Source organism: Nematostella vectensis, chromosome 2 (assembly GCF_932526225.1).
Source record: "Nematostella vectensis chromosome 2, jaNemVect1.1, whole genome shotgun sequence".
NCBI classification, from domain to species: Eukaryota; Metazoa; Cnidaria; class Anthozoa; order Actiniaria; family Edwardsiidae; genus Nematostella; species Nematostella vectensis.
The window spans coordinates 3,685,758-3,708,436 of record NC_064035.1 but is presented as its reverse complement, the minus strand read 5'-3'; the positions used below and the strand labels follow the sequence as shown (position 1 = coordinate 3,708,436).

The 22,679-nt window shown below is 50.8% G+C and overlaps 2 protein-coding genes across 3 annotated transcripts in view; both read right to left on the bottom strand.

Moving 5' to 3' along the window:
* Positions 1–3,159: 3,159 nt before the first annotated feature.
* LOC5514838 (tubulin beta chain) lies at positions 3,160–20,679 on the bottom strand. Of its 2 annotated transcripts, XM_048724131.1 has the most exons (5): positions 20,641–20,679; positions 6,963–7,059; positions 5,244–5,354; positions 4,242–4,699; positions 3,160–4,169 (listed from the first exon to the last, which is right to left on the bottom strand). In XM_048724131.1, the coding sequence occupies exons 1-5, from the start codon at positions 20,677–20,679 to the stop codon at positions 3,564–3,566; spliced, it is 1,311 nt and encodes a 436-aa protein (XP_048580088.1). In that variant the 3' UTR covers positions 3,160–3,563. The 2 variants fall into 2 exon arrangements, with proteins under 2 accessions (XP_048580088.1, XP_048580087.1); XM_048724130.1 differs by lacking the exons at positions 5,244–5,354; positions 20,641–20,679 and having other exon boundaries at positions 6,963–7,192.
* Positions 19,073–22,679, bottom strand: part of LOC5514793 (acyl-CoA dehydrogenase family member 11) — a 20,115-nt gene continuing 16,508 nt past the window's right edge. Inside the window, exons 17-20 of the mRNA XM_048724127.1 lie at positions 22,474–22,542; positions 22,214–22,368; positions 21,957–22,073; positions 19,073–20,830 (exon numbers count right to left, since the gene is read on the bottom strand). Of these exons, the coding sequence (XP_048580084.1) occupies positions 20,615–20,830; positions 21,957–22,073; positions 22,214–22,368; positions 22,474–22,542 (557 nt within the window). The 3' untranslated portion in view covers positions 19,073–20,614. The remainder of the gene's footprint in view (positions 20,831–21,956; positions 22,074–22,213; positions 22,369–22,473; positions 22,543–22,679) is intronic.

Below are 22,679 nucleotides of genomic sequence, written 5' to 3'. Positions count from 1 at the left end.
AGATGAGCAAGTGAAGGGTAATGAGATGGGAGACGAGCAAGTGAAGGGGAATGAGATGGGAGATGAGCAAGTGAAGGGTAATGAGATGGGAGATGAGCAAGTGAAGGGGAATGAGTTGGGAGACGAGCAAGTGAAGGGGAATGAGTTGGGAGACGAGCAAGTGAAGGGGAATGAGATGGGAGACTAGCAAGTGAAGGAGAATGAGTTAGGAGATGAGCAAGTGAAGGGGAATGAGTTGGGAGACGAGCAAGTGAAGGGGAATGAGTTGGGAGACGAGCAAGTGAAGGGGAATGAGATGGGAGACTAGCAAGTGAAGGAGAATGAGTTAGGAGATGAGCAAGTGAAGGGGAATGAGTTGGGAGACGAGCAAGTGAAGGGGAATGAGTTGGGAGACGAGCAAGTGAAGGGTAATGAGTAAGGAGACGAGGAAGTGAAGGGGAATGAGTAAGGAGACGAGCAAGTGAAGGGGGATGAGTTGGGAGATGAGCAAGTGAAGGAAAGGAGTTGGGAGACGAGCAAGTAAAGGGGAATGAGTTGGGAGATGAGCAAGTGAAGGGAAATGAGTTAGGAGACGAGCAAGTGAAGGGGAATGAGTTGGGAGATGAGCAAGTGAAGTGGAATGAGTTGGGAGACGAGCAAGTGAAGGGGAATGAGTTGGGAGACGAGCAAGTGAAGGGGAATGAGCTGGGAGACGAGCAAGTGAAGGGGAATGAGTTATGGGAGACGAGCAAGTGAAGGGGAATGAGATGGGAGATGAGCAAGTGAAGGGGAATGAGTTGGGAGACGAGCAAGTGAAGGGGAATGAGTTGGGAGACGAGCAAGTGAAGGGGAATGAGATGGGAGACTAGCAAGTGAAGGGGGATGAGTTAGGAGATGAGCAAGTGAAGGGGAATGAGTTGGGGGACGAGCAAGTGAAGGGGAATGAGTTGGGAGACGAGCAAGTGAAGGGGAATGAGTTAGGAGACGAGCAAGTGAAGGGGAATGAGTTGGGAGACGAGCAAGTGAAGGGGAATGAGTTGGGAGACGAGCAAATGAAGGGGAATGAGTTGGGAGACGAGCAAGTGAAGGGGAATGAGTTGGGAGATGAGCAAGTGAAGGATTTGGGACTCACCTTGTTTAGGTGCACTGACCGCATGTTTTGCGGCACACGTCCATAATGAAGGCATAACTTCGATGATTCCGATTTTTACAAATGGCCGGGATATCTTTTCGCATGCACACAAACGGCATCTTGTCAACACATTTGGCTGTAAAATATAAGTACCGTTTAATTAACAGTTTAATATTATGTGATTCTGGAGAAATATCATGCACCCATCCAGGGGGGTGGTTGGGGTACGAGGTTCACACTCGCGGGGAGGGGGGTGGGGGAGCGGCTTAATGCCTATTGCTATAAAAAAGAACTCGAGGTCAAGGGCCAAATGATTGGAGGGTTGAGGGATCGAGCTGTGATAGTGACGTCCGCCATGTATATATATATATATATATAGATCTTTATCAGTAAAAAAATATATATATGTTTTTACCTGCTCGACGCTCTATTCCCTCATGGAAAGGGAGGGCATTGGTTCCCATCGAGGCAGCGATTAGGAAAAAGGTACACACCATTAGCACTGCCAGGAGCTTTCGGGACATGTTAAACGAGCTGAGATCCTGGTCCTTTAAGTTGTTCACCAAATGTTATGGCAGATATTATAGGAGCGACCTTTTATAAGGCTATTCTTCACGCATTGGTTCTTATGGTTGTCCCACTATGTGGGAGTATCCACTGGTAAATAATTAAAGCAAATAACTGGCATTTTAGGGTATTTTCAGCCAGTAATGTTTGGGAATATAAGCCTCATTCAATGTGACTGATTAAAGTTATTCTATAAGAAAATAACATTTTATTTGATTGGGATATCAACTAATTAAAATGTCTGATTGATAAGCCTTCAAAATATATTCCACCTGTAATTATGCAATATATAATTCAGGCGTGGGGCCTTACAATGGAAAGGACCTTGCAATGGGTGGGACCTTACAATGTGAGGGACTACAATGTTAAACCAGGCGCGCGCGACGAACAAAGTGTAGGCCCGCATAAACCTGTTGGCCCCATTCAACCATTAGAAAAGTGAGCATGTGGTATTCAATGGGCGTATCTCATATTTCCCAAGCCTCTCAAAAAATGGTAGTTTTTTGTACACCGAAACGAATAAAAATATCTTGTATTAGATGTTTGTTACTATCAAAAAGAAGTAAAAAATTACAGGTTTTGAATTATCAAAAAGAAACTTCTCGACTTTATTAAGTTTTAGGCACTTCTTACATGACTTCAAAACAACTTCAGTTAAGTGTCACTGTATTTAGCTTGTGATAGCTAATTACGGACAAAGTAGGGCACAAGAGGATGAGGAATTCACCGTCCCCTATGTATAGAGCCAGGTTATTACACCTAAACAAATCCCAAGCTGACCTCTTGCATAAGAGAGACAAAGGCCAAAGCACTAAGCTGTCGGTCACTTCTGCCCTATTCCTGGTAGATTTTCAGTGCGCTTTTATTAATTTCTTTTATCATATTTCTGTTATAATATTTCGCTCTCACCTTTACAGCTGAACTGAGGTTTAAAAGGAAAAAAACAAGGCGTTTCAAATGTATCCAAATGGATATAAAAAAGGTAAAGGTAGAGTAGAGCTGTGTTGTTATGAGAATGTCGATGCGAACCATTGAACAGACAAAACTATAAAGTGAAGCGAATTAAATAATAAAAGGCATTCCAGATAACTCTGGTATATCATAAATCTACAATTCACAATTGTAGCCAAATTCGATAATAAACTTCCCGTGGAAATAGTGCATTTCCCATAAAAATCCCTTATTATTCTTTCAGGGGCGTCAAAATTTTATCAAAAAATCACCACCTATTAGTAGCACAGGCACTACTGAGCGACGCTTTGCGCCCCTATAATGGATTAGTTTATACGTTTATACATAATTGGTGAAACTTCTAAGCCGCGAGCGCAGACAAATTACATTGTCTTACAATTAACAAATCGGCGTCAAATCCCTTCATAAAATGTTTGCAATAATAATGCCTTGCTTTGTCCAACCAATGAGAATTCGCACGGTATTATCAAGTCCATCCCTTTGCGTGTATGAGAAAAACACTCAACAGCTTTTAACATGGCTGTATTTTATTTGTTTATTGTAATCATTAGTGAATATGTACAAATTTGGGGATTAAGGTTCCTATAATAATATATCTTATTTAAGCAAAGGACCCTCGCCTTACAATGGTATAGTACCTAAAGATACGAATTCAGCCTCTTTCCTGGGTTTCCTGTGCTCATATATGAGCCTTGGGTAAAAGTGGGGGTCTGGGAGAGAGCTTCTTGTGACGTCACAACGTCTAGCCATAATAGGAAGCCAGATCAGAACGCCTGGGAATAGGCTGGTTCGTATTGATTTTGTTTCTTTTACACACGCGGCGGAATAAGGCAGTGTCCAAGAGATCTTCTGCAGAGCCTCCAGTGCTAAACTTCCTCTAAGAAATTCATGGAAAGGTTCGAGGGTCTAGCGTCTACGCCTCCTCAGCTTCCTCTTCCTCCTCATCAAACTCGCCCTCCTCCTCAGCGGTAGCATCCTGGTATTGCTGGTACTCAGATACCAGGTCGTTCATGTTGGACTCGGCCTCAGTGAACTCCATCTCGTCCATACCCTCACCGGTGTACCAATGCAAGAAAGCCTTGCGCCTGAACATAGCGGTGAACTGCTCGCTAATGCGCTTAAACAGCTCCTGGATGGCAGTGCTGTTACCGATGAAGGTGGCGGACATCTTAAGAACAAGCGGTGGTATGTCGCACACAGCGGTCTTAACGTTGTTGGGGATCCATTCAACGAAATATGAGCTGTTCTTGTTCTGCACGTTCAGCATCTGCTCAAAGACCTCCTTCATGGACATGCGGCCACGGAACATGGCAGCAACAGTGAGGTAGCGTCCGTGGCGTGGGTCACAGGCAGCCATCATGTTCTTGGCATCGAACATCTGTTGGGTGAGCTCAGGGACAGTCAGGGCTCTGTACTGCTGGGAGCCACGGCTGGTGAGGGGAGCGAAGCCAGGCATGAAGAAGTGGAGACGGGGGAAGGGTACCATGTTGACAGCAAGCTTCCTTAAGTCGGCGTTAAGCTGTAGATAAAAAGGAAATCAGGGTTAATTGAGGTTGACGCAAGAGGCTACTTCTCTTACAGCATACTGTACCTGTCCAGGGAATCTAAGGCAGGTTGTTACACCACTCATGGTAGCAGAGACGAGATGGTTCAGGTCACCATAGGTTGGTGTGGTTAGTTTGAGGGTCCTGAAGCAGATGTCGTACAAGGCCTCGTTGTCGATGCAGTAAGTCTCATCTGTGTTCTCTACCAGCTGATGGACGGACAGGGTGGCGTTGTATGGCTCGACCACGGTGTCAGAAACCTTGGGTGACGGCACAACGCTGAATGTGTTCATGATTCGGTCAGGGTACTCTTCTCTGATCTTTGAGATGAAGAGTGTTACCATGCCAGAGCCTGTACCGCCCCCGAGGGAGTGAGTGAGTTGGAAACCTTGAATGCAGTCACAGCTTTCGGCTTCCTTTCTCACTAGATCTAAGACGGAATCCACAAGCTCGGCTCCTTCAGTGTAGTGGCCCTTAGCCCAGTTGTTACCAGCTCCGCTTTGGCCTATTATTGGATAAAATAAATCATTAGACAGCCGTCAAAAAGATTACCAGAACTAGAACTATTACTAGAACGGCCAAGAGAAAGTGAACATTGAACAGTGAACAAGGGCCGTAGCTAAAATGTGGACGCAGTCGCGCATCCAGCAAAAATTGTGATGTGTTTACGAAAAAAAAAATCGATGAATACAGTCGCCTCAAACAGAATATATGCAGCTGATACGTGCTAACCCTAAACATTTTAACCTGCTTACGAAAATAGGTGTAAACTGTCCATTCCATGATCTCAGGACAGTAGCCAGTATAAGGCGAACCGGCAGACCGAAGCGCTCGCCCTAGTCACGACCCAAAAATCTATAACAATATAGTCTATAATCTATAACACTTTTGTGCAGGTTTCATATTACCGCGATTATATGCTTTAAAATATGTACACATCTTAAATCCTAGTATAGTCTTCTATGCAGGCTTAGAGGCGAGTTGAATGCCGATAGTAAGTACGCTTTTGGTTTAAGTGACAGTCATATGGAGTGTCAAGTATTACTAACCAAACACGAAGTTGTCGGGTCTGAAGATCTGTCCGAAGGGACCGGAACGGACAGAGTCCATAGTTCCAGGCTCCAAATCGACAAGAACAGCACGAGGAACGTACTTCCCGCCTAAGAAAAATGAATTTAGAAACAATCATTCAACCGGTGCCTGAGGAAAATGGGAGGGGGGAGGAGGGGTGTGGTACAAGGTATAGGGGTATGGTACAAGGTATAGGGGTATGGTACAAGGTATAGGGGTGTGGTACAAGGTATAGGGGTATGGTACAAGGTATAGGGGTATGGTACAAGGTATAGGGGTATGGTACAAGGTATAGGGGTATGGTACAAGGTATAGGGGTATGGTACAAGGTATAGGGGTGTGGTACAAGGTATAGGGGTATGGTACAAGGTATAGGGGTGTGGTACAAGGTATAGGGGTGTGGTACAAGGTATAGGGGTATGGTACAATGTATAGGGGTATGGTACAAGGTATAGGGGTATGGTACAAGGTATAGGGGTGTGGTACAAGGTATAGGGGTATGGTACAAGGTATAGGGGTATGGTAAAAGGTATAGGGGTGTGGTACAAGGTATAGGGGTGTGGTACAAGGTATAGGGGTGTGGTACAAGGTATAGGGGTGAGGTACAAGGTATAGGGGTATGGTACAAGGTATAGGGGTATGGTACAAGGTATAGGGGTGTGGTACAAGGTATAGGGGTGTGGTACAAGGTATAGGGGTGTGGTACAAGGTATAGGGGTGTGGTACAAGGTATAGAGGTATGGTACAAGGTATAGGGGTGTGGTACAAGGTATAGGGGTGTGGTACAAGGTATAGGGGTGTGGTACAAGGTATAGGGGTGTGGTACAAGGTATAGGGGTGTGGTACAAGGTATAGGGGTATGGTACAAGGTATAGGGGTGTGGTACAAGGTATAGGGGTGTGGTACAAGGTATAGGGGTATGGTACAAGGTATAGGGGTGTGGTACAAGGTATAGGGGTGTGGTACAAGGTATAGGGGTATGGTACAAGGTATAGGGGTATGATACAAGGTATAGGGGTATGGTACAAGGTATAGGGGTGTGGTACAAGGTATAGGGGTATGGTACAAGGTATAGGGGTATGGTACAAGGTATAGGGGTATGGTACAAGGTATAGGGGTATGGTACAAGGTATAGGGGTGTGGTACAAGGTATAGGGGTGTGGTACAAGGTATAGGGGTGTGGTACAAGGTAAAGGGGTGTGGTACAAGGTAAAGGGGTGTGGTACAAGGTATAGGGGTGTGGTACAAGGTATAGGGGTATGGTACAAGGTATAGGGGTATGGTACAAGGTATAGGGGTATGGTACAAGGTATAGGGGTGTGGTACAAGGTATAGGGGTGTGGTACAAGGTATAGGGGTATGGTACAAGGTATAGGGGTAAAAAAGAAGACGTCAGGGCTTTGAAACATGAATTTGGCCATTGTAAAATTGTGAAATTGAGACATCAGATTAGAACGGTTTTTGCATTCCAGCGCTTCTAGATTCTCAAACTTCTCCCCGAATGACTCCTTAGAGTTTACTTTTTTTCAACTTACATATGCTCTCTTCAAAACAAAATTTGCATTCGTCCGCCATAACATATCATGTGCGGCGACTTCATATTTCATACGATGGTATAGTGTATCCACAGGTAGCCTAAGCTATGTCAATGAGTAATTTGGTATAGCGTATCATCTAGGAATTGCGTTGATGCTCACCTGTTGCCTCGTTGTAATACACGTTGATCCTTTCAAGCTGGAGATCTGAGTCTCCGTGGTAGGTTCCAGTCGGGTCAATACCATGTTCGTTCCAAAACTGCGCACGGAGAATTATAAACATTAGAAATTACACTTGACAACCGGTACCATGAACATCAGGTAAGCCCCGACCATGAAGACCAGTTTAAACATAATTTTAATTGCCCAACTTTAATTGATATGAATTTGAGCCCGCATACTTTAGTAATGAAAGTACAGTGAAATATCTAGATCTGTTACATTAATTTTGTCTGAAGGTGAACGATTTCTCTCATTTTGCAAATATTTGTGTCTTGTGGACAGATGTATGGCTCTGAAGGTCGAATGTCTCTGTCTGTTTATGGCCGAATCCGAACACAGGCGCTTATATATGCTTCGGTTGCTACGTTTGGTTGTCAAAACACGTGTGTTTTCGGGGGGGGGACTGGGTGGTTTGAGTGAAACCCCCCTGGGGCCCGCCGCGGCCCCTCCGACCCCCCCAACCCCATCTTAGGCTTGGGAGGCGCGGCGCGCCCCTCCGAGGCCCCCAGCCCCGTCTCATACAGATGCGGCCCCGCGTAGATTGCTAATTATCCATCTACGCCGGAACCACTTCGCGTAGCGAGCCGCCATCTTGGATAGTTGAGCCTGGTACTTCATGACATGCGTTTTTTAAGGACTTTTTGACTCGCACTCTAATAAATGAAGCTGTTATGAAGTATCACGGCTATGTTTTTCCAATGATGCAGTTGGAACCCCCAAGGACTTGCAATTAGACATCCGTCTGTCCTGTGGTATACCGAGCGTTCGAAGGATGAAGTGCGGAAAAGATTATTGCGGGTGGCTAAGGGTCGGCCACGCAAACACGTGCGGCCGGAGGTGCATGGACACCTACTGCAAGGTGCACCTCCAAAGGCTCCGTAAGGGCAGCCAACTCCCCGTGCCGTGCAGGATCTGCGGCATATGGACTCGGTCGGAGATGCGGCTGTGCCGCCCCTGCGGAGCGAATCGTGATGGGCAGAGGATGCGCGGCGTCGAGAGGCGCGCTCGGAAATGGTTCGCACTCGTCCTGTCTGACATCGCAGCCCGCGGTACGGGCAATTAGAGACTGGGTGGCACAAGGCATACCCAAACGCTCGTCCCGCCGGCCGTGGTACGGGCAATTAGAGACTGGGTGGCACAAGTCATACCCAAACACTCGTCCCGCCGGTTGTGATACGGGCAGTTAGAGACTGGGTGGCACAAGGTGTGCCCAAACATGGACGCTTATATAGAGGAGATTCTCAATAGCATGCCTGACAAAGAGGCGCCCGCCGTACTGGCAGGGCTGGTCCAGAACATCCTGGACGAGGACATCCCCGACGATGTCAAACACAAGCTGCTTAAGCCGCTCGTACCGGCGAAAGTGTGGACAGAGGAAGTCGACCCTTTGCTGCCGGGACGGCGGCAAGAGGGCCCAGAGAGCTTAGACCCCGAGAAGTACTGTTCTCTCTTCGTCGGCGGCGCCCATCTTCGGTTCCCAAACGTGGATGCCACTCTTCGGGGCCAAGACATAAGCACCGGTGTTTACCAGGAGATACGAGATCTTGGTGGAACAGGTGTCATTGCTCTAAAGCCGGTTATGCGGGGCCTGATATTAATGACGACGGCTCGGTGTGGTGGGTCTCGCACGAGCGAGAGTCTCTGAGGGCAAACGCAGTGCTGCCGCTGGTGCTCGAGATGATGGACCCCGACCGGCGTTACGGACTCTTCACGGTCGTTGGTAAGGCCCCCGCAGAGCCATTGGCGCCAATCACGGAGGGAGCACAGGGCGCTCGGAGCACAAGATTGGTGGGTCGTTAGTCAAAAGAGGGGACCAAATCGCAGTCGGCGCCCTGGAAGGCATCGATGCAGGTATTTGGGAGAAAGGACGAGAGTACCTCGTCTACGTGAGATACGAGCTTCGCCCTTTACCTGAGCAAAATGGGGAGCCCGGGCCAATGTTTGAGCGAGAGGGGAGTGACGCCTTCGCTAACTGTGTTGTGAGCTACGTTGCCGACTTCTTGAGGAGTCGCGGCACCTCGCGCTCCCTTGGTCTGACCAAGACACCAGGCGAGATCCTCGAGCGATTTGACAAGAAGCTGGCCACTACGGGATGCACCAAAGAAGACCTCTTTGAGATGGAAAAGAAGCTCGAGATAAAGCTGGTAGCCGTGGACGCCCTGGGCAACGTTATGTGGGACTCGGGGAAGTACGAGAGGGGGTACACACAAATCCGCATCCCTTGCCACAATAACCACGCCTGGGCGGAGCTTCCGACCGAACCACCTGCGATCGCGAGCGTCCACGGCCTAGACTTCGAGGCTGAGGGGGAGCTTCGTTCGTTATGTCAGGAGAAGGCGGCGCCTCGCGCTACGCAAAAATGCGAGAGGTGCTCATTCGCTTTATAAACAGGGCGATCCCCAGAAGCACGAGGATCTGGCTGTGTGGGCGTGTTAAAGTCACGCACGAAGGCAAACTGTACCGATCGGGACAAGACGGATGGGCTATCGACAGGGCGTTTACAGACGAGACTGGATATGATCCTCAATGGCTCCCTGATGACCACCCAGCCTACCAAGAGTACACCGAAGCTACGCACTCGATGGGCGGTGCAGTAGGGTATCGCTTCAAGAAGTGGACCCAAAGAGAGAACATCAGGCCAACGCCTCTTAAATACAGGGACGTCTGGCGAGCGGCGCAGGTTGAGTCCAAAGTGTGGAATAGCAAGGAAAACTTAGGGGCGCAGCCTCATGCGCACATCGACATGCGTGCGGCGTACCTAGGATGCGAGGACAGTGTCTTCGGCGGCGCCTCGGACGCCATTGATCTGGTACGGAAATACGGCTTCCCTACGAACGTGTATCGTATCGCGGATGTTGTGGGACTGCCATTGAGCGAGGTTATTCAACTGACCGGGGCCATTCAGCTGACCGAGTGGGAGTTCTCTGAGGCCTGCCACCCCTGCACTTCCGGGAGGGTAGGGCAGCACTTGGAACAAAACGAGGCCACGCTCGCCACGGCGACGAGTCCTCGATCGTAGTCCGCGACCGTGAAGAAGCCGCGTATCTGACAAACCTCCTTGCGGGCACCGACCACTTACTTAACTTCGAGCATGCCGACGGGGCTCATCTGATCCAATACAAAGACGGAGTCCGGCGCTCACAATGGTACCATATCAGGGCCTTCGTCTTGGCGTACGCAAACATAGCGTTGCGACGCATATTGAGGCGGATCCCTCGCGAAGACGTCCTCCGAGTGTGCACAGATGCCATATACGGAAAGGCGGTGCCCAGTGGTGTAAAGCTCGTGGAGCGAAATCCGAGGTATGGAGAGTGGCGCCACAAGAAGCCTGGGTACGAGTGGCGACCCGAAGCGGCTTGGGGTCCGAAGAGGTCAGGGAGCTTGGCTAGGGAGCCAAGCACTGCGCCGAGTCTGCCGTGCGATCTAGTGGCCGCAACCTCTGCAAAGATGTATCTAGCCGGCCAAGGAGGATCGGGGAAGACCGAGTGGGCGGTGAGCATGTTCCGCGGCCGCAACGTTGTGGTGCTCACCCCCGAGAACGACCTCGCCCACGACCATTGCAACAACCCGCGCCTCGCGGTGAAGGCTCAAACCTACCACCACTACCTCTGCATACCAGCGGAGAAGCCGATAGAGGAGTGGAGACCTTCCGAGCTGGGGCACAAACTCCACCGTCTCGCAGAAGTGATTATCATTGACGAGTGCTGTAAGGTACAGACTAAAGTGCTACACGCCATCCTAGGGTATCTCGCGACGCAGCCGTGTCAGGTAGTGTGTTGTGGCGACTATGGGCAGGTCCCGCCCTGGGGAGATAAAGAGGGGCCTCACGATATGCTCAAGGAGTGGGCACAAGGGAACATCCGTTGGTTTGAGTCCGACTACCGCTGCCTGTGTGAAGACTGCGGAAAGCCGTACAGTACACGCGACTGCGGCTCTGCCGCGCCCTTCTCCAGGCGCCACGACATAAAGGGCCGGATTTGGTGTCAGCCAGATTCCCAACAGCTTGAGGTGTTTCGAGAGGAGTGGGATGGGATGGCGTTCGACGCGGCGATCGAGCAGGCCCACCCAAGCGATATGTGGGTGTGCTCGACCAACAAGATGGGGGCCCTTGTTCAGCAGCGATTGGTAGAGCACCACAGGAAAAACTACCCCCGATTGCCAGCAACCATTCGCTTTGACCCCGATCCCTGCGTCGCGCATCGTTATCGCAAGCAAGGGCGGCCGGTGCCCGTGCCAGGCAAAAGGGGTGAGAAGGTCGACGCGTACAAAGGCACGGTAGTCGAGGTTCCTCTCGACGCGGTCCTTAACGGGCTTCCCCCCGAGTGGAAATACGCGGGCTGGGGGACTTTCCACCGGGTGCAGGGCAAGACTATCCAGACTCCAAGACGTTTGTTTATCATAGACCACAGCTTAGAGGGCTGGATCACGAATGCTGTATACACCGGCATCTCCCGCGTGCGGCTCGCCGACTAGATAGTCCGCGTGATCCCCCCCGATAACACCCCCGGTGCCTTGGTTCCCACAGGACTGCAGGCTACGCCCAGTAAAGAGTTCATTATAGCGCGAATCAAGCGATACGCTATAGACGACAGGCAAAAGGGTCGCACAAAGTACACGGGACCGCACCATGTTCTGACGGTAGACCACGTACTCGGCATGATTGCTGACGCGGAAAAGAAGTGCACGGTCTGTGGCACTCAGTTTCTGCTTCAGGGGTACACCAAGAGTCATCCCCAATGCTTCAGTATCGACCGGCTGGACGACATTCAGGGTCACTACAAGTGGAATGTCAGACTCACGTGCCTCAGCTGCAATAGGAGGCACAAGCGCTGATCACGCTAGCGTCACGCTAGGGTGGCGCTTGCGCGATCAGCAGATTTTTTTATCTGTTTTGTCACGCTAGCGTCGCGCTACGCAACTGCGAACGCGTGAAGCCGTGCTTAGAGTACGCCTTGTAATACAACACTGGCTGTCCGGGCTCCATGACCCCCTTTAGTATTGGGTATGCCTTGCTTGTCCACCACGGGTCCGTCGCTCGCCGTCGGCCCTTGTCCTGAAGGTCTTCTTCGTTTACGGCGATGTACACATCCGTTCCTACCTCTAAGGGGACCTCTAAGGGGGGCTTTTCGGCTTTGAGAGGCACGCGCCTCAGCTTTATGGCGTCTTTAGGCGCAAAGCCAGTCATGCGAGTCTTCGTTGCGTTCATGTCCGAGATGACAATTGGCAAAGCAGTAACCCACTCGCGGTTTGTCTCGCCGGATGCAAGCTCCTTCGAGTACTGCGCACGAAATAGGCGCTGTGCCAGCCAGCGATGGAAAGACTCGGCGAAAGCTTGGCTCCTGTGGTGCCCTGGCTCAGCCCGTCGGACATCCACCCCGTGGTCTGTTAGGAGCTTTGTGGTAGCACCCTTGAACTCCGTGCCGTCAATAACCATGAGGACTTTAGGCCATGTGAGAAGTCCCTCTGCATAGATGCCAGCGAGTTCGCGGGAGACGACGGCCGCGCTCTTAGTCCTCAGTGGGCTGGCGGCTTTATATCGTGAAGCAACGTCAACGACTGTCAGGGCATACTTGTACCCACGGTCGGTTGGCAAGAATAGCAGGTCCGACTGGTGGATACGGTTTGGTATCTGCTCCGAGAAGTGGGCGTAGGTAGTCGGAGGAGGGGGTGTCTGTGTGTAGTTCCCGACGGGCTGCGAGCTTACCCACTTGCGCACTCGATCTATGGGGGCTGAGCCCTTGGGAAGTTTGACATGCAGAGCGGTCACTCCCTGGAAGCCGCCTCTGGCGTATTATATAGGACGAAGGAACGCATCGAGTTCTTCGTCGGACATACATTGCAACAGGTGTATCAGTCTCCAACAGGCGTTTGCCGTCTGCCGGGGCGTGCATGGCGTGCATACGCACTGCTGCGCGAACTCGGTCTGCAATCATCTTATACGCATGCGTATACGCGCAGCATGGAAAAAGGCCGCCTAGACGCAGCGCTGGAACGGCAGCTGCATCACAGCAAGCGGCTAGCTGCGTAGCCGATGGCGAGAGCGCCGGCGCCAATGCGCACACTTCACGTGCTGTGTGAATGCCTTCGGCGGCGCATGCGCATGAAACGTACACGAGTCTAATACATGGCTCACACGCGCAGTGGTGTGCACTGCTGCAGAAGGTACACTACTACACGGGCAGGATCTTCTGGTCCTCAAGGTAACCCTTCAAAGCGACAGCACCTGTAACGGCGGCAGTCATTTTTGCGTAGTTCATGGCGTTCGCGGAGGGGTCTTTGGTGAAGTCCTCGCGTAAGACCTTGCGCCCAACCCAGCCGATACCGGCGACGAGGCCGGTTATGACTGCGGCGTCGGTGATGGTCTTTGTAATCTTGCTCTGCTGCGTCGTCGACATTGCGGTGCACGGACGTGCGGATATGGGTGGGGCCCTCGTGTCTAAATGTCTGCTTACTCCATGGGTAACAGCCGAGATTTGCATTGTCCGGGAGCGCGAAGCGCTGTCGCCGGAACGGCAAGAACGCCAAGTTGACGAGCTGGTCAGAGCGCTTCTTTACGTCTTTCGAGGCCGCACAGTCGTCGAGTATGATTAGCGTATTAGTGCCTTCGAAAAGAGAGGAGACAAACCTCAGCAGTATGTCGGTCTGACCCGCCTCAGGTGCGATGACAAACAGACGATCGTCGCCCTCGCCGAAGCCGTCGTATGTTTTGTTGTAGACAAAGGTAGGGCACATGAGTACAGTGTAGTCAAACCTGCCCCGGAAAGGGCCGCGCAGCCGGTCCACTATGAATCGGGTCTTCCCGCATGACGTCGGGCCCACGATGAGAGCGTTAAATGGGATGTTTTTCGGGTCCATACCGCTTCGCGCGGAAACACGATCCGGCGTATGTGCTCAGTATTGTATGGACTCTAGCTATCCGTTCATAAGGTTCATTTGGGCGTCGGCCACCACAAACACGTGACAGTTTACGGTACCCGTGCCGCTTGCCGTGCGTTTTATCTCGAGGCGGAGAGGGAGGAGCGGACGAACCACCTTTTCGCCTCCCTCCAGAAATCCGTGGGGCGCAGCCCCTGGCTGAAGACCCTGTTTGGCACGCCGTCGATTGTAACGCGAACGCTCTTGATGTCGGGGTACACGAACTTCTCAGAGTCGTTTTGGTAGGCGGCGGCTGCAGACCGGGCGAGGTTGTCGTCCCTCAGGCTTTCGTATTCCAGCTCTAGATTTTTGATGCCATAGGATAATTTGGTAGCATTGCTTCCGACTACTACCTGGTCAACCGTTGCGAACGTGATCTCGAAGAGCAGCGCCTCGGAGAGCGCCCTTGGGTACAGTACGCCGTGGTCCGTCAGCAGAGAATGGTCTAGCGGGATGGTGTACCTCGCCCCGTGGGCGGCGTTTAGAGCGTTCTCCTTGGCGTTACTAGTCGCTTTATCGCCAGCCTTGGAGCGAAGCTTGCGCATGTTTTCTGACTGTATGCCCTGCTCCAGGCGGTCCTTTCTCTCGACCTTGGACAGGTAAAGCTCCTCATTCGTCTTGAAGACGTCGTAGCGGTTGGTGTCCTGGAGCGTTTCTCCTGCAAACGTGATTTTTAGGCGGCTCACTAGATTTCGGCCGACGTTGTTCACGACGGTATTATTTGCATGGCCTGAGATGGAGAGATCGAGACCGACCCTCAAGGGGCCAGGTACGAGCGTGACGCCTTCCGATAGCTTTGGGACCGCCACATATAGCGTCTCGCCTGGGGAGGCCGTCGACGGGTTGAGAGTGACCCGGTGAACAGTTCTCTCGGCTTTCAACCCCAGAGGAGTTCTGGGTGTTCGTTGGGGGTCAAGTTTATCGCTGACTGACATCGTATACGTATATATACTATATATACATAAAGTACGAAGCCGCGTGGCTATGGTGCGGACTGTTAGACATGTCTAATATAGCATAGCACGAGTTATGCGCACGCATCATGGGTGATGTTGACGTTGACATTGACGATGCCTTGCCGGGTGCGTCCGCCGATCGCAGGGCGGGGGACGACGAGACGACGCCCCTTATCCCGTTTGACCCCGACGATGGGGAGTCGATCCCAATGACGAGCACGTCTTCGCGTACGCATGCTGCGCATAGCATGGCTACGCAAAGCGCAACGCAAACCGCCGGAACGGCAAGCGCTGAAACCTCGTTCATCACAGAGGGTGCAGCGACAAGACTCGGTCTCCAGTCCCTCAGGGAGGAATACCCAGACCTTAACGAGAATCTGATACGGTTCCAGTCAGACCGGAGGGGAAAGACGCTAATACAGGTTCGCAACCTCGACAAAGGAGGTTGATCTAAACCAAAACAGCTGTTCAATGAGGACGGGGGCGTTCGACAGGACGTTGCAAAGCTGAAAGGCTTCAAGCTGGCGATGGGGTCCGTGGCAGAGATAGACGCGGTCATCCAGGAGAACACAGAACGAGTCCAAGAGCTGCAAGGGGTGGTAGCCACAGACAGGGAGACCATCGACGACCCTAACACGTCAGAGAGTCGCCGCCAAGAGGCCCGTGAGCTCAACGAGGAGAGGCTGTCCGAGATTGACGAACTAGAACGCGAAAACCGAGAGCTCGAGAACCAAAAGCCGCTAAGAGAGCGCATCAAAGCCATCTTCAAAAAGTATGGCTTTACCCTCACCGCTATCGGGTTGGCCGTAGCGACGACGATCGCGGCCATTGTGACGTCGCTCGGCAAGTCGCTCTCCTCCGTGGCCAGAGGGGCCGGTAACGGGCTTAAGGCCATCGGGAAAAAGCTAGGCGAGCTTCTTCCCGGGCTAGTAGGCAGCATCGCGAACTTCGTGTTTAAGGCTGCAGGAGAAGCGGTGAAATTCCTTGGCGAAAATGCGTGGCTGCTTATTCTAGCCGTAGCCGCGTTCCTGGTTCGTCGAATGCAAAGCAGTCATCGGAACAAGTAATACGCCGCGGCCACCGCGAGTGCCGACAACCCCGCCTTGAGGGCGGTGTGGTCACTTTTTTCGCCCGTTCCGGCGGCAGCCATGCTATGCGCAGCGTGCGTACTTGGAGAGGGGGCAGGGGCCGCGCCCTCTGCGTGCACTTTCGCAGGGGCGGAATCCTTGCTTTGCCGCCGGGACGGCACGCGGTCGATCCCAGGGTCAGTCACGTGTTGCACCCTAGGATGCCCACCGTCCATGTTATGAGCACCGACTGGCTTTGTCTCGGTGTTGATCGCGTTTGCGCCAAGCGTCATGGAGTCCGTGGCTTTCTGCAGCTTATTGTTGTAGCCCACGACGCTTTGCGTGTTTATCACCAGATCGCTCGGCATCAGCCACACTCCTGGTGCGACCGCAAGACTCATTCTCACCTTGGCCTCCAGCACGGCTAACAGGTACCTTTGCACGCTTTGAGCGATGTCGTTTTCTATGATCGCGTCTTCAAGCAGCTTCGTGAACTCCGCCTGCGCCTCCATGGCCGGCCCACCGGCCCCCGCGATAGAGGAACCGACGTTTACCTGCGCGCCAAGCACTGTGTAGACGAACGCCTCTACCGAGCGATCGAGTCTTCCTAGCCCTGCTTTCGTCAGCCCCTCACCTTTGGGAGGCGCAAACCAGCTATATTGCACGCCCCCGTGGTCGTCGTTGCGTATGTAACCCACCTGCTTCCCACTATTGTACGTCCCACCTTCGTCGCTAAACAGATTGAGGTGGCTCGGGTACTCGTCCGCCGCCGTGTCGTAGCCACGGATCACGTGCACGTTGCGATACCCCTCCCCCGGATAGAACACAAACACATCGCCTAGCCCGTGGTTCCGCCCGCCTTTCCACCGGAAGTCCGGCTTACGCGGCAAACCGAACTCTATACATAGACGCTCGAAAGCGGCCTTCTTGTAGGGGTTACCTTTTTGCGCGAACGGGCTGTCGCCAGGCAGGGGGACGCCGAGCTCGTAGAGTATCCTCCGGGTGGTGAAGTAGACGTGAAACCTTAGAAATCCCCTGATGACAGAGGGGAGCGTGGCGAAAGTGGGGTCAGTTAGGGACACCCCACATCCGGCGGTTGCGCACCAGACCGCAAAGTTGAGTTGCTGTGGCCAGTACCCATAGGAAGGCTCCGATAGCCATGGCGCTCCGGCAGTGCTCGCTGTTTAACAGCTGGTATAATCTCGAGCGGGAGCATCAGATAACGACTATAGCTTCCCTCCCGCCCATCGCTACTCTGCCAGCCGGGCACCACACGGCCGAGTCCATCGTGGAAACGATCAACCGCGCTGAAAGCAAGATTCTGACCGCGGAGCTGGATCCCCTCACCGGGAAGATCGCGCTCGTGTCCAAAGGCGTTGAGTTCCTGAATGCCGAGCTTTGCGCACTATTTGGCCTAGAGGCTAAAGACGATCAGTTGGGGGGCGGGGCCTCGCACTGCTCGTGGGGGGCCCCACTTAAGGTGGCTTTGCCGAAAATAGAGGCCCTCTACATCTTCTGCGATACCGTAGACCGCTCGCAATGCCTCGCCTTAGACGAGCCTTCAAACGTTCTCGCTTGTCTAGAAACCCGCGGGAGGCCGCACGAGAAAGTCGTCTATGGGCCCGACATCCCCGTTTGTGTCGCAGTATCTTCCTCTGAGTTAGTCTCGAGTATCCGAATATGGATCAGGGATAACCGCGGTAGACGGGTAGACTTTAAGGGCAAGCCTGTTCGCCTCGTATTAGAGCTAACCTAGGTCCGACATAACAAGCATGGCAAACAGCGACGTTAGCAGCGGTGCCATATACCCCTCGCTTCCCAGCGTCTGCCCCCCGAAGGGTACGCACATGACGCCTACCGCTCCGGCAAGCATCGGCGGCGACGTGCAAAGCTTCCGACTCCAGAAAATATGTGACACTCAGGCGGTTCTAGACAACGAGATAACGCATCATCGACAGGTGCGGAAGAAGTATAAGCGTGCCTTTGCCGTTACCCATGCTGTGTCTGTGGCATCCGGCATCGCTGCAGGGGCGCTTTCCAGCGCCGGGGTGGGGGTCTCTATGAGTGGGATAGGGGTTCTGATCGGCGGTCCGCTGGCAGGGGTCGCTGGGCTGGTCGGTATCGTGGGCGCGGGGGTAGTCTCTAGGGGTCTTACGACCAAGGTGGCTAAACACGAAGACACGATGGTTTTAGCGGAGAGTAAGAAAAACTCGATCAGCGAGCTGGTCTCTAAGGCTCTGCAGGACGGGCATATCTCAGACGAAGAGTTTCGGCTAATACTTCAGGAACAAGAGAGATACTACGCGCTCAAGGCCGCTATCAGAGCTTGACACGGCCTCGCACCGAGTGATAAAAAAAGCAGGAAAGGGCCCTCCCTGGAGACACGCGAAAAGATGAAAAAGAGGCTGCGAGAAATTCGCGAGGAGTTCGGGAGCGAGGTGTTCGAGTAAAACTCAGGTTTAAACGCCACGCCAGCGGCTTTGAATTTACGGCGGAAAAACGGTTATTCCGCGCTCCGTAGGTTGGCGGCCCTCCTCGTTTTTGCGGCCCTAGCACACGTCCCAGACACCATCGCTATTTACCCATCTACGCGAAGTGATCCCGACGTAGATGGATAATTAGCAATCTACGCGGGGCCTCATCTGCATGAGACGGGGCTGGGGGGCTCGGAGGGGCGCGCCGCGCCTCCCAAGCCTAAGATGGGGTTGGGGGGGTCGGAGGGGCCGCGGCGGGCCCCAGGGGGGTTTCACTCAAACCACCCAGTCCCCCCCGTTTTCTCCCAAGAGAATTGGCACAATATAATAAAAACATTCGTGAGGTAGCTATTAATGAGGCAAACAGAGCAGAGTGTGTGTTGCTTAAAACGAATGACCGAAAATCAGTTTGGGCAAACAAATCGGTGCGATTCTTGAGAAACGTTTTGAGAGGTGTTCATGAAGTGTTTTCAGAAGTCAAACGTCCCGATTTGATGGAGATTACAGTAACTGACTAATTTGCAATGTCCTACAAGTTGCTTTTGTTTCCGATGCGCGCTCATAAAATAACTTCACGTGCTTCATTTAAATGTCAAAAAATATGATATTTGATGTCAAGGAAAAGTAATTGGTGACAGTTTAAGCTCAATTGCTGTACTTTATTGTATATACGCTTAACTGAGGATTTATGTTGTCATGGCAACAGTAGACAATAACACGCCATCAAGAGTTATTCATTAAATGTTGATCGACAAAATTTTTGTCGATCAACAATAGTTTTGAAAAACTAATCGCTGACGCCGTTTTTTAGTTGAATCTACGCGTTCGGTTTTAATACTACGGGGTCTGGATGCGGGTTTGCATGTCAGTAGTCAGTTAAAATTTCCGTAATTTGTCGGAAGTCGGTAAATCTAAGTTAGTATTCGCTTTTGTACAAAATTTCATGTAAAAACTGATTCGATGAATAGTTGATAGCAACTATGGGTTTATGACTGTCAGAAAAGCTGATGCAGGAACAGGAAATGCATGGTGCAGATTCATTTATTTAGATTGACGATAGAAGAGTAAAAATACGGGAAACCATAAAAAAATCGTTAAAAAAACCTTATAAATGTCGGTAGTTACTAGTTTTTTTCCTATATTTCTTCGGTTGTCGGTTATTTTTTAGGCCGTTTGTCGCTAGTCGGTTAACCTCATAAAGACCCTGATGCTACAGTTGGAACCGTGATACAAAGATATGGCAAGAGACGGCAAAAATGCCTTTTTAAATCGAGAAAATCGAATTGAAATTATTTCCCAGATATTGTTGTCAGGATCTGAAAGATCATTCTATCGATTTCGTATTTATTGCTAAATTCGATGTTACAAAACTCGTCGAATTCCTTGGTATATTATATTAATAACTGAAGATCCTGCCTATTGGGTATTTTGCATGATCGCCATTATCGTGATCGTGATGGTTATTATTATATCATTATTATTTTGCATGAGTATATCTAAATCGGATAAACGGCTCAACTATATAGTATAAAATATAAACTCAAAATATCTTTCAATTATTCGAACATCTGTCATATTACTCTGGAAACTTACAGCCTGTGAGCAGATACTTCACTTCAAAAAAGCGGTGACAGTTCCAGGAGGAGCGGTGCCTCTGGACTGTATTTTTTTTTCAATTTATTATAAAATTCGTGTATCGGCGCCTACAACCCCCTTAGGGTCCCCCCCTTGAAAAATCTCACACTGGATCTGACGGTGAAAGGGCGCAATAATCGCATTTAAAAATCTTATCAACTTAACATATTTATATCATAAGCTACATTCTATCATATTACCTCCTACACTACTATTTCACTAACCTATCTTCAGGTTAAGCAAAAGTCACGAGTTTTAAGCCGAACGGGTTCCTTATAATCTTTCTTGGTAATTTGTCCGTGACTAGCAAATTGCCTGGTTCGGGTGCGAAGACACAAAAAGCTCGGGAGCGATCGGCTTCCGAGTTTCCTGCATGATTCCGTGCATATCACTAAGTCGACAAGTACAAGGCGAATGGTTTCTGACGACCCTTGGCTAATTGACCCTGACCTGGCTGTACTAAGGAAAAAAAAGCTTCTACCAGCCGCCAGTTCGACGAAATAAACGCGGCCCTGTCACGTGATAAGTAATTTTGGCGCCGAAAATCACATCCGGGACTTCAGGTACTCACGAAGCTCCATTTTCGCCACCGTCTCCATGTGAACCTCATCTGGCCCGTCTGCGATGCGCAGTGTACGCATGCTCGCGTAGAAATGGGCCAGTGGTGAGTCCTGACACACTCCCATCCCGCCATGCACCTGGATGGCTCGGTCGATTACCCGACATGCTAGACGGGGGACGACAATCTTTGCCATGGCGATCTGATAATTATATAAAACAATTATAAATCTATAAAAAGCCGTAGAAACTAGATATCGGGTATCTCGTCATAGTCACCCTGGGTATGGCAGTATCCATCCGTTCAATGGCGTCCCGACTGCCTTGAATCGCCAGCGGGTACCGGGGACGAGTGATAGTAAGTTAGAGAAGTAAGAGATCATAAGAACGCGAGTTACATTTTGCTGTATCCAAGTCTACCTATGGATTTTTCTTTTGTCCCTTCTAACGATGCGCTTGCAAAAGCTGTCTAGGGTGGTTAGAGAAAGGGAGATTTAGTACCTGTTTCCTTGTCCCTAATGAAGATGCGCTCGTAAAAGCTGTCAGTCTAGGGTGGTTAGGGAAAGGGGTTTAGTACCTGTTTCCTTGTCCCTAATGACGATGCGCTCGTAAAAGCTGTCAGTCTAGGGTGTTTAGGGAAAGGGGTTTAGTACCTGTTTCCTTGTCCGTAATAACGATGCGCTCGTAAAAGCAATTTAGGGTGTTTAGGGAAAGGGGTTTAGTACCTGGTTTCTTGTCCGTAAAAACGATGCGCTCGTAAAAGCTGTCAGTCTAGGGTGGTTAGGGAAAGGGGTTTAGTACCTGTTTCCTTGTCCGTAATAACGATGCGCTCGTAAAAGCTGTCGGTCTAGGGTGTTTAGGGAAAGGGGTTTAGTACCTATTTCCTTGTCCGTAATAACGATGCCCTCGTAAAAGCTGTCAGTCTAGGGTGTTTAGGGAAAGGGGTTTAGTACCTGTTTCCTTGTCCGTAATAACGATGCGCTCGTAAAAGCTGTCTAGGGTGGTTAGGGAAAGGGAGATTTAGTACCTGTTTCCTTGTCCGTAATGACGATGCGCTGGTAAAAGCTGTCAGTCTAGGGTGTTTAGGGAAAGGGGTTTAGTACCTGTTTCCTTGTCCGTAATAACGATGCGCTCGTAAAAGCTGTCAGTCTAGGGTGGTTAGGGAAAGGGAGATTTAGTACCTGTTTCCTTGTCCCTAATGACGATGCGCTCGTAAAAGCTGTCAGTCTAGGGTGGTTAGGGAAAGGGAGATTTAGTACCTGTTTCCTTGTCCGTAATAACGATGCGCTCGTAAAAGCTGTCTAGGGTGGTTAGGGAGAGGTTTAGTACCTGTTTTCTTGCCGCCTTATTGCCCTGTTTATCCAGCAGATAAGCGGCTTTGAGGACCATCAATCGAGCGTACTCAATTTCCATCCGCGAATCTGCTATTTGCTGCTGGACAATGCTCTGAGAGAAAAAAAAACTCATTTAGATAGACGCCCACCCACCACAAGGCGAGGAGGGTTCGGCATTAAAGTGAAGATTAGGAGTGTCATTTATGAATATCTATAATATTTTAATATTAATATAATCTACAATTTTCAAACCTTTTCTGCTAGCCGTGTACCAAACGCCACCCTGTCCACCGCGCGCTGCAGCATGAGCTCAAGAGACCGCTGTGCGAGACCTACAGAACGCATGCAGTGGTGGAGTCGGCCTGGGCCCAAGCGACCCTGGGCGATCTCGAATCCTCGGCCCTCCCCTATAACACAAAAGAATTAACAAGTCGTGGTCCCTCTTCGCCATCGAGCACATCACAAACAAGCTTATGTAAAGCTTTATGTCTAGAAACCGCTTTGTTACTCACCCAGGATCATGTTGCATGCCGGGACACGAACGTGGTCAAATGCCATCTCAAAATGCCCGTGGGGAGCATCTGAAATCACACGAGACGCATGACTGTAAGAGATCATCGCAAAATCGAGCTTTACAATTAGGACTGATTTCATTTGGTTTTCTTGATATTTGGACGAAAAGTGTTAAAAGAGCAACTAATGAAATAATCTGTTTTTT